The 12006-nt window shown below is 51.5% G+C and overlaps 1 protein-coding gene across 1 annotated transcript in view; it reads right to left on the bottom strand.

Moving 5' to 3' along the window:
* ADK (adenosine kinase) overlaps nt 1–3995 on the bottom strand; it is a 478171-nt gene extending 474176 nt beyond the window's left edge. The window contains exon 1 of the mRNA XM_060236706.1: nt 3847–3995. Within this exon, the coding sequence (XP_060092689.1) occupies nt 3847–3908 (62 nt within the window). The 5' untranslated portion in view covers nt 3909–3995. The remainder of the gene's footprint in view (nt 1–3846) is intronic.
* Between the last annotated feature and the right edge of the window lie 8011 nt (nt 3996–12006).

The following is a 12006-nucleotide window of genomic DNA, read 5'->3' as shown; positions in this document are numbered from 1 at the left end:
TTAACAGACAGATTGATAATGTACTTTCTTTATGTAAGATAAAGAAAAAATATTAATATTTGACAAATTTGAGATAGGAAGCAATCCCAAATATTTTTCTTGCAGAGCCAAAAAACAATTTCTCAATTCTAAGGGGTCAATGCTGTAAAGACCCTGCTTGTAGTAGAGAGCCACAGTGCATGGAAAGAGAATCAGTGATTCCGGTGACATTTGATGCAGGGCAGAGGAGGGAAAGCATAACTTGCCTGCAACCTGGACAAGGTGCAAAATACCCAGTTCACATTTGACCCAAAGTCAGTCTATGCAATGCTTCCTTTTCCATCATAGAATCATTATGCAAGAACCCTAAGCAAGAACATTATTGTGTGCAGCTTCTCTTTGGCCCCTTGATCACAGCCTGAAATAGCACATTCAGCCACTCCAGACTTCTGGGAAGGAAAAACAACAATGCCCCCCCCCCTCCCCAATCAGAAGATTATTCAGCACAACAACTCTGAGTGGTGAGAACTTGGAATGTCAAAAAGCAATGCCTTCTCAGACAGGCATCCAAACCAGGGAATCGGAAGCACCACAACACTATTATCTGCCACTTGTGACTAGCTAAGGCCCCAGTCCAAGAATATCAAGGAGGGGTGGGAGGTAAACACATAATCTATCAGACAAGGACTAGAAGTCTAGAGGGGCACTGGTCCTCTCAGAGAATTTAAATATACAGAGGTATATCCTGTAATGCGAAAAATTAACATCACAAAACTGCCTTTTCTGGAGCTGCTACAGAACCTGAAATCATTTAAAACTACAAGAACAAATTTTTGTGGCCTGTTCTCTTTAGAGTTCAAACCCTTGGATGTGACTGTCCTTCACGTCAAGACAGTGTCCTTCAAGAAAGGTAGTGTTTCCTTTTTCACGTCCTTCAAAATCCCTCCCAGATGCCCTACATCCCTCCCCAGACCATGGGCAGCAAGATGTCCTAGTAGTCCCACCTTGCACTGCATTGGTCAGGCCACACCAGGAGTCTTGGGTGCAGTTCTGGAGGCCTCACTTCAAAAAAGATGTGGACAGAATGGAGCAGGTGCAGAGGAGAGCAACGAGGATGACCAGGGGCCTGGAGACCAAGCCCCAGGAGGGAAAGGCTGGGGGACTTGGAAAGAGGAGGCTGAGAGGGGACAAGATTGCTCTCTGTTTGAAGGGCTGTCACTTAGAGGAGGGCTGGGAGCTGCTCCTGTTGGCAGCAGAGAAATACTGGGTTTAAATTAGGGGTGGGAAGTACTGGCTGGATATGAGGAAAAACTGTTTTACAGTAAGGGTTTTTCAACAGTGGAATCGGCTACTGAGGGCTGAGGTAAACTCCCCTCACTGGCCGTTCTTAAGCAGCAGCTGGACGAACACTTGTGACTGTAGCCATGAAATTAAAAGATGTTTGCTCCTTGGGAGGACAGCTATGGCGAACTTGGGCAGTATAATAAAAAACAGAGATATCACCCTGCCAACAAAAGTCCGTATAGTCAAAGCGATGGTATTTCCAGTAGTAATGTATGGCTGTGAGAGCTGGACCATAAGGAAGGCCAAGTGCAGAAGAACAGATGCTTTCAAGTTGTGGTGCTGGAGAAGACTCTTGAGAGTCCCTTGGACTGCAAGAAGATCAGATCAGTCAGTCCTTAGGGAAATCAACCCAGACTGTTCCCTGGAAGGTCAGATGCTGAAGCTGAAGCTCAAATCCTTTGGCCACCAAATGAGAAGGGAGCACTCCCTGGAGAAGACCCTGATGCTGGGAAAGACAGGAGGCAAAAGAAGAAGGGGACGGCAAAAGAGGAGACGGCTGGACAGCATTACTGATGTAATTAACACGAATTTGAGCAGACTTCGGAGGATGGTGGAAGACAGGAGGGCCTGGTGTGACTTGGTCCACGAGGTCGCAAAGAGTCAGACTCCACTGTGCGACTGAACAACAACAACAAAGCGGCCTTTTGCCCTGACCCAGATAGCCCAGACAAGCCCAATCTCACCAGGTCCTGGAAGCTAAACAGGGCTGACCCTGGCAAGTACTTGGAAGGGAGACCTCCTTTGAATACCAGGTGTGGGAGGCAGAGGCAAGTTGTATCAAGCTGAATGTCCTCCATGTCCCAGTAGGGGTTGCCAGAAGTCACAAAAACTTCCAGGTATGCAAGGGCGAAAACACACACACACAACAAAAAACACAACAAAAAGGGAACTCGGCTTGCAGCCTTTTGAATGGTGGCCCTCTGGGACCTGGTCAGCCCCTATGTCAACACTGTAAATGCTTGTCTCAAACTGTTTTCTTTGAAATGGAGCTGATAAGGCTTTCAGGGAATTGTTCTGGAGACAGCAGAGGACAGATGCCTCCATGGGAGATATGCAGCCATCTCCCAAAACCCCCTGTGGGCTCCAGATCTTGCCAGAAAGCCATCTTTCACATGTTCAATGAGCTACACCTCCAATTAACCCAATTCGAGGCTTCACTATTAATCTTCTTTCCACTCCGGTCACTTCAGATCTGGCCTAATCCCTGTCGAGTCCAGCTCCTTTGGACTTTGCAAACCGCAGCCTGTTCCTGATTGCCAAAGGCTAACAGTGTACAAAGGTCACCCCTCTGATGGGCACCGTTCTCCCCCCCTCCCCTCCCTCGCTGGCTCCTCCAGCCCACATGGCTGCTTTCAGAGCAGTCGGGTCATTCCCAAACTCCCCCCCCCAGCCGGACACAGAGCTCCAGGCCCACATGAAGCCAGTATAGTGTTAAGCGGGTAAGAGTGTCAAACTAGTACTTGGGAGACCCAGGTTTGAACCCCGTGCCATGGAAGCCAGCTGGGGGACCTTGGGCCAATCACATTCTCTCAGCCTAGCCTACCTTCCAGGGATGTTGTGAGGATAAAGCTGTGGTGAATTATGAAGAAACCAGAGCTTAGGTGATTGGGGGTGGAAAGGATTCCCAACTTTGGGCTGGGGAATACCTGGAGATTTGGGGGGAGCTGCTGGGGGGGGGGGGGGAGAGGTTGGAATGGGATTTCAGCAGGGTCCAGTGCTCCGACACTGCCCTTTTCTCCCGGTCCCTGCTGCAATCCCAGGCGACCCCCACGCTGGAGGCGACTTCTCCTGTGTGCACCAGACAGCTGGGCACAGTGCTCCCTGCACACCCTGCAGCCCCCAGAGACCCCGGACGGCAGCACGCCCCCCGCTGTTGGGGCGCAGAAGTGCGGTAGTTTCCAATGCGGCTGTTTCTTCCCATGGCGGCCTTCGCCCCGGCTCCCGGAGGCAGGGCCGGATCTAGGGGGGGCAGAGGGGGGCGCTTGCCCCGGTGCCGATGGAAGAAAGGAAAGGTCCCCTGTGCAAGCGCCAGTCGTTTCTGACTCTGGGGTGACATTGCTTTCACAATGGAGGGGGCGCCAAATTGAGTATGGAGTCCATTATATTCTATGGGCCCATAAGGGGGTGTAATTTTTTAATTTGGGCCCCCCTCAAAAAATGTGTAGATCCGGTCCTGCCTGGAGGCGCCTCCTTCCACCCCACTCCAGGCGCCCTCCGAGCCGCAGAACAAGCCTGCCTGGCAGCACCGGCTCAACATGTCCTTGGGGGGGGGGGGGGCAAATTAAGAAATGGCGCCCCTTCTGGGTCATTCTAACTTATGGGCCCACAGGACACAACGGGCTCCACACCCCCCTCCGCCCTCCCCCTAGATGCGGCCAGGGCTGGCCCTAAGCGAGGCTCGTCGCTGGCGCCCCCTGCTGCGCGGCCAACTTGCCCCACCCCGGCGCCCTAGGCAGTGGCCTAGTTTGCCGGGCGCAGCAGCCGTGCGGGCCCCGGAGGAGGACTGGCTGGCGAGGCGCGTACCTGAGAGGGGGCGCGTGCTGGCGCCGGCGCGGCTTCTTGGCTGGGGGCTCCTCGGCTGCCATGGGCGCGCCGGAGAGGAGAGGAGAGGAGCCGGGCTTCAGGCAGCGGGCAGGGAGCGCGCGCGTCTGGGGAGGCGGCGTCCTCCGCGCCGGGCCGGGCCGGGTGGTGCCGAACTGCTGCTGCGCGGGGCCGGGCGCCCCGGCGGGGCGGGGTGGAGCCGGGAGGGCCGGGGCTTCTCCGCAGCCATTTTGGCCGCGCACCGCTGCAGCTTGGCGCGCCTCCTCCTTCTCCTGCTCGGCGGCGGGTGAGTGTCCGGGGCGGGCGCGGCGTGGCCTTCACGAGCCCCCAAGGGAGAGACGCGGGAGGAGGGGGAGGGGGAGGGCCGGGGGCAGCACTGCAACCCGCTTTCCCTCCCCCCAGCCCCGCAATCTCCAGCCCAGAGTTGGCAACTCGGGCCGGCACGCAGGGCTTTTTTTTTTGTAGCAGGAACTCCTTTGCATATTAGGTCCTCTCCTCCAAGAGCTTGCGGGGCTCTTCATCCAGGGCCCTCTGTGAGCTCCAGGATGGGGGCGTGGCCTTATATGCAAAGGCGCTCCTGCTGCACCACTCCCTAGGGTTTCAACAGGTGACCCGATGGGCGCTTTGGCCTGAGCTGGGCTGGGTCCCGCGCGTCCCCCGGAGCTTGTTAGCAGGAGCCACGTGGCCTTTGGGAAGCACAGGCTGTAGATCCGGGAAGGGCAGCGGCTCCAACCCACATGATCCAAAAGGCGTTTCTCAGGGCCGAGGTCTTTGTTCGCAGTACTATAACAAAAGGGAAGCACTAAGGTATCTGTCCAGGCTGGGCGGGAGATGCGAAGTAGACATCAGAATGTGGCCATTTCTCTGTGGAATGGGGAGGCCGTTTTTCCCTTAAGTGGTAGGTGGGAAAGACAGCAACCAGCCGGCCCAGAGGCTTGGGGAGGGCAGCAGGCCAGGTGGAGCCTTGCTAGTCGGGGAAGAGACAGCAGCTCTTCAGCACACCCAGTTCCTCATAGGAGCAGTCTACCTGAGCAGCAGCAACTTTGAATGGGAGCACCAGGGCCCTAGAAGTTCCGCAGCCGTGGTTAACGGGTCCTGGTTCTTGGGTGGAGAGGTTATAGCTAGGGCTGGCCTGCTGTACTGGTCAAAGTCTTGGCTTCGGATCTTGGAGACCCGAGTTCAAATCCTCACTCTGCCGGGGAAGCTGCCTGGGTGGTCTTGGGCCAGTGCCGCTCCCTCAGCCTAGCCTGCCTCCCAGGGTGGTTGTGAGGAGAAAAAAGGGACAAGGAGAATGATGTCAGCTAATAGCAAGGCAGGATATTATAAATAAAGTAAATGGAATAGACACGGGGCCCTTCCTCTGTCTGTCTGGGGATTGTTGGGGTAGGGAGTTTACTGTCTGGACCTCCGCCACACAGGATGCGTTTTGAAGGGCTTCAGAAATGACTGAATAAGTTGACGGTTGATAATCCTTTTCCAATACCAAACATGCTTGTTTTCAGAACAGCGGTTGACCAGCTTGCTCCAAGGCGAGCTGAGGGAGGGAGGCAGCCACGCCGGAAGAGGAAGTCATTGAGGAGACTAAAGCAAAGGAAGCAACTTGCAGCCCTTCCTTTCAGCTGGGCAGGGCAGGGCAGGGCATGTTCTGGGAGGAGCGTGGCTGGCTCCGACGACTTCGGTGGGGCATATGCCCAAGTCAGCGTGCTGAGATTCAAGCTTCAATAAAATGAAATACAGAAAAGGGTTGGGGGGGTTTAATGCAAAAATCTTTGCGTAACTTTTCCCTAAGACTTCTCACTCAGTTATTCAAAATAACAGGGGTTGGAACCAGTGTTCCCTCTAAGCTGAGTTAAGTGTGAGCTAGCTCACAGTTTTTTTGCCTCTGGCTCACATGTTTTTGTCGTAGCTCACAAAATATGGCCCCAGAGCAAACTATTTATGCAGTAGCTCACAACTTTAATGCTAGGAGCTCACCGCACCTCAAAAAGGATATAATAGCATTGGGAAAAGTTCAGAAAAGGGCAACTAGAATGATTAAAGGTTTGGAACATTTTCCCTATGAAGAAAGGTTAAAACGCTTGGGGCTCTTTAGCTTGGAGAAATGTCGACTGCGGGGTGACATGATAGAGGTTTACAAGATTATGCATGAGGTGGAGAAAGAAGTACTTTTCTCCCTTTCTCACAATACAAGAACTCAATGAAATTGCTGAGCAGTCAGGTTCAAATGGATAAAAGGAAGTACTTCTTCACCCAAAGGGTGATTAACATGTGGAATTCACTGCCACAGGAGGTGGTGGAGGCTACAAGCATAGCCAGCTTCAAGAGGAGTTTGGATAAAAATATGGAGCAGAGGTCCATCAGTGGCTATTAGCCACAGCGTATTGTTGGAACTGTCTGGGGCAGTGATGCTCTGTTTTCTTGGTGCTGGGGGTGGAGTGGGCAAAGTGGAAAGGCTTCTAGCTGCACTAGTGAACCTCCTTTCTTGGCCACTGTGTGACACAAAGTGTTGGACTGGATGGGCCATTGGCCTGATCCAACATGGTTTCTCTTATGTTCTTATGTTAAACTGGGCCTCCCCAGTGACTCTTTGACAAATGGAACAAGTCCATCAGTGGGTATTAGCCACAGCTTATTGTTGGAATGCTCTGTCTGGTGCAGGTGATGCTCTTTATTCTTGGTGCTTATGGGGGTGGGCACAGTGGGAGGGCTTCTAGTGTCCTGGCCCCACTGGTGGACCTCCTGATGGCACTTGGGTTTTTTGGCCACTGTGTGACACAGAGTGTGGGACTGGATGGGCCACTGGCCTGATCCAACATGGCTTCTCTTATGTTCTTAAAGTAGAATATCTGCTCACAAGACTCCACAGCTTAGAGGAACATTGGTTCAAACCCAGATAATAGTTAAAAGAGTTCCAGGGGTATCTTCAGATGCCTGCCACGTTGTCAGTTCAAGGGGAGTCGTGAGCCGAGTCCTCGTCAGCATAACATTTCTGTTCTTCCAGTCCGTGGACCAGGAAGGCACCAGAGCTGTGATACTCCTTGGCTTGGGAACCTCGTGTGCCTCTTTGAGATGCCACCAGTGGCACCACTGAGCACTGCTCCCAATGTGTGGCACTTGCCATTGTCAAGCATGCGGGTTCAATGACAAGTCGAAGTTGATACAAAGGCTACGTTTATTGATAGACCGATATTTTCTGTGTAACAGATTCTTGAGTGTAATGCTGCATATACATTGATAAAATACTTTTAAGGCTTACTTCAAAAGGATTCCAAAGGATGGGGGCGCGGGGTAGCTCTCACCCATAAAACTATCATAAATGTCTACATTCTCACAGTGTTATAGGACTCTGTCCTTGCTTTCCCCAGATATGTCGCACTCCTTACCAGGAATGTATGGAAAGGTGCTGATTACTTCTTCTCAAGTTAGTTTTGTTTCTCACTACTTCTACTTTTCAAGCAATAAAGCAAGAAGGGGGGAGGGGAAAAATAACAAAGCTAGCAAAAGCTGGGTCCTCCATGATACTTCACAGACCAGTGTTAGGCAGGACCCTAATCAATTATCAATGGAATTTCACCATGCTTGACATACTGCCCCCCCTAAGAACAACCTCGGGGTTTCTGAGGGAATCCTTATGGAACTTGTTTATCAGATCAGGGGCTAACACATCTTTTTCTGCTACCCATTCATTTTCACTTTCTGGGATATGTTTCCATTTAATCAAATAATACAACACTCCATGTTTCATTTTTACATCTAATATCTCTTGCACTTCATGATGACTCTGATTCCCAATCTGGATAGGTTGTGGAGCTGGTGGTCGAGGGTGCCAAGGAGTATCACCCGGGTCTCTTCACAAAAGACTGCAATGAAAGACGGTGTATTTTACTAAACATCTCGGGCAACTCCAATTCTACTGTCACTTTATTAATTACCCTCTTGATTTTAAAAGGACCTAGAAATCTATAAGCCAGCTTCTTTGAAGGCTGATTCAGTGGAAGGTTTTTTGTGGACACAAATACAGAGTCCCCCACTTTGAAATCCCAAACGGGCACATGGGATTTATCATACTGCTTTTTGTAAGCCTCCTTGGCTACTTTCAAATTCTCTTGGATCTCCTTCCAACTGCTCTCTAATTTGCCCCACCATTGCTCGAACGAGGTGGGGTCTCGGGCTCATTCTCCCCCTGGCAACAATGGAACCGGCTTTCCCTCATACCCATTTACAATCTGAAACGAGGAAGCCTTGGTTGAGCTCTGCACGCTGTTGCTGTAACCATACTCAGCAAACAGCAAGAGATCCACCCAATTAGACTGTTGGTGGTTCACATAACACCATAAATAATGTTCTAACAGTGCGTTCACGTGTTCCGTCTGTCCGTCCGTCTGTGGATGGTAAGCTGAGCTCAACCCCTGTTCTATACCCATCAGTTTGCAAAACTCCCGCCAGAAGTTGGCAACGAACTATGGCCCTCTGTCACTAATGATCTTATCGGGAAACGAGTGGAGTTTCACAATGTGGTAGAAAAACAAATAAGCTAGTCTCTTAGCGGTTGGCAATTGCACACAAGGAACGAAGTGTGCCTGTTTGGAAAAGGTGTCTGCTACTACCAGAATTACGGTCTTTCCTTGCGAGACTGGTAGTTCGACTATGAAATCCATTGACACTACAGACCAAGGACGTGTGGCTGTTTCTAAAGGTTTTAACAGCCCGAGGGCCTTCCCTCCCCTCTTTTTTGCCATTAAGCAGATAGGGCAGGAGGCCACAAATTCAGAAACGTCCTTTTCATAGAAGGCCACCAAAATTGTCTATTAATCAAGTGCAGCATCTTCACATATCCAAAGTGCCCAGCTAGCTTGTTGGAATGGCAGAATTGCAGGACCTCTGACCAGAGGGTTTTAGGAACATAAAGTTTGCCATCTTTATACCAAAACCCATCCTCCCCCTTTTGCAATTCACCTGGTCGGTTTTCCCCTCCTTTTCAGTCTCTGTGGCCAGGCGCTCTCCCCCCCACTTCTCCGTTTGCAGATTCTGCCGTGTTTTGGATTGGGTGGTTACCATGGCGGCTACTTGGGAAGGGGAGATTAAGGAGTCCACCACCTCCTCTTTTTGGTTATTGTGCTGAGGGAGGCGCGAAAGGGCTCGGCCAAAAAATTCTTTGTCCCTGGAATGTGCCTCAGCACAAAATCGAATTTGGAAAAGAACCCCGGCCACCTAATTTGCTTTTCATTGAGTTTATGATGACCGGTGAGCGCCTCCAGATTTTTGTGATCGGTCCAAATTTCGAAGGGCAATTTGGTGCCTTCCAGCCATGACCTCCATGTTTTTAAAGCATAAGTCACGGCAAAAACCTCTTTATCCCACACCGACCAATTTCTCTGCTCCTGGGAAAACTTTTTAGAAATATAGGCACAGGGCTTTAGCCTTCCCTCTTCATCTTTTTGCATGAGGATGGCTCCGACAGCGATGTCGGAGGCGACACATTGCGCAATGAACAGCTTCAGTTCATTGGGCTGGCTTAAGACCGGCTCACTTGTAAACAGCCGTTTGAGCCGATTGAATGCCTCCTGACACTTTGGCGTCCAATTTAGCTTTGCCCCTGGTTTTTTGGAGTCTGGACCCTTCCCCTTTGTTCTCAGCAACTCCGTGAGGGGCAACATTATTTGGGCAAACCCCGGTATGAAGGTTCGGTAAAAATTTGCAAACCCAAGGAACGATTGGAGCTGTCTACGTGTCCTCAGGGGAGCCGAATCTAATACCGCTTGAACCTTACTCGGGTCCATAGCCAGCCCCTGCCCTGATACTCTGAAACCCAAATAGTCAAGTTCGGTCTTGTGGAACTCACATTTTGACAACTTAGCATACAGCTTATGCTTCAACAGCATGCTGAGAACCTCCCTCACCAATTTCACATGCGAATGGAGATCTTGTGAATAGATAATTATGTCATCCAGGTACACCACCACCCCCTTAAACAAATATTCTCTCAGCACTTCATTGATAAAGTTCATGAACACCCCTGGTGCTCCTTGTAACCCAAATGGCATTACTAAGTACTCAAATTGTCCCACTGGTGTATTCAACGCCATTTTCCATTCATCCCCCTCTTTGATGCGCACCCTGAAGTACGCATCCCTCAAGTCCAGCTTAGTAAAAATCTTCTCCTCCAACACTGTACTGAGTAAGTCCTTGATGAGGGGTATTGGGTAGGCATTGGAGGTGGAAATCCCATTAACCCCCCGAAAATCAGTACCTTTTTCCTAAAGAGGATGGGGGCAGCATGGGGGGCTGTGGCAGGTCGGATGAAGCCTCTCTTCAAGTTCTTATCGAGGAACTTCCACAGTTCCACCTCAGCCCACCCCATCGAATACAACTTGGCCTTAGGTAGGGTCTGCTCCGGGATCAGTTCAATGGCACAGTTGTGTCCCTATGGGGTGGAAGTTCATCAGCTCCCTGCTCACTGAGCACCCCCCTTAAGTCTCAATAAGCTTTAGGGATCGTCTGGACTTCCTCCATTGTCAAGCAAACCTTTTCATTTCGGGGTGGCGGACTGGGACCCAACTCCTTAGTCCAATGGTGGGCTCGACACTTCGGATCATTGAATTCTATTGTCTGGTCTCCCCACCGAATGTCTGGCTCGTGCTTGGCCAGCCACCCTACTCCCAAAACCACATCATAAGAGGAGGATGCGGCTATTACAAATGCCTCCTGGTCCCAGTGGTCTTTAATGCCCACCGGTACTAACTGAGTCTCTAACACGCATGGCTCTCCTCTCATTACCGACCCATCCATCTGCTCAAACTGGATGGGGTGCGGCAAAGCCGTTGTGGGAAGCCCCAGTGCGTCCACCAGCTTAGGGGTGATTATGTCTCTCGTGCAGCCCAAGTCAATTAAAGCTTTCACCTGCACAAACCTCTTGAGTAAAATTACTGGCACAAAATATAGTTTAGTAAAAATTACTGGCACAAAATATAGCGACCCCGTTACTCTCACCCTGAGTGGTGCCGGTTCATCGGCGACCTGCTGACTGGCACCGTTTAAAGCAGGTCGTCTTCGTTTCCCGCCGGCTCGTCCTCCCAGGACATCTTACTCAGCTCATCGATAATGATGGTGTCATCGTCAAGCTTCAAACTCACGGCTGCGCTGCTCTTCGCCGCGTCCTTAGGGCAGCAGGTCTGCTTCTTTGGAGTCTGAGTGCTTGTCTTGGAGGCGCTAGATGGTGGTCTAGGGGGGTTTGGGCAGCTACTGGCCAGGTGGTTCGGGTCCCCGCACCGAAAGCATTTGTGGGTTGCCGGGGGCTTCCCAGCTGCTCCCTCCACCTGGGTTTTCTTCGCCACCCCTGGTTTCAGGTCACGACCCGACATGGCCACTCACTTCATATTGGTTTCCACTTCTCCCGCCAGCTGGATCCATCCCACCAGGGTGGTTGGTCTTGCTTGCTGCAGGGCTTGATCCAGGATACTCGTGTTCAGGCCACGGGTGAAATGCTCGATCTTCATCAACTCACTCCACCCCCTCACCTTGGCCGCATTGGTGCAGAACTCAGCCGCATACTCACGAATCGTCTTGGAGCCTTGTTGCATATCCCTCAAGGCAGCCAAAGTGCGGGTCTCCTGCAGGGGGTCCTCGTACTGGGCTAGTAGGGCTTGTAAGAAAGTGGGCACAAAGTCCAGCTCCGGACTCATGGCCTCATACAGGCTCACATACCATCTTTTAGCAGCCCCCTTCAATTTCGATCCCAGATAGTCCACATGACTGAATTCATCAGGGAAGGTGTTCCCCCAATAATGCATGTAGCTATTAGCCTGGATCATAAAATACTCCACCTCCTCGGGATCCCCGTCAAAGGTGGCTTCCAACTCTCTTCCTCAGCTCCCTTCTCGAGGGGCCGCGGGTGCCGCCAGTTGCACCCGTGGCGGTACTGTCAAGGGTCTAGCCGCAGGCAGTTGCGGGGCTCTTCTCGGGTAAGTCATTCCCAGAATTTCATCGACTTGCCTGTTGAACTCTCCAGCCATCATGGTGGTCATCGCTTGCATCTCATCCCACAACACCTTGGTGACCTTTTCGACTTCCTTTCAGACCATTGCTCGGAATTCTCGAGCAATCTCGTCTTCCTCCTCTTTCGGGCCCGTTACCTCGTGGGTC

This window comes from Heteronotia binoei, chromosome 4 (genome assembly GCF_032191835.1).
Source record: "Heteronotia binoei isolate CCM8104 ecotype False Entrance Well chromosome 4, APGP_CSIRO_Hbin_v1, whole genome shotgun sequence".
Classification (NCBI taxonomy): domain Eukaryota; kingdom Metazoa; phylum Chordata; class Lepidosauria; order Squamata; family Gekkonidae; genus Heteronotia; species Heteronotia binoei.
Note: the sequence above shows the minus strand (reverse complement) of the source record. Positions and strands in the feature narration are given on the sequence as shown.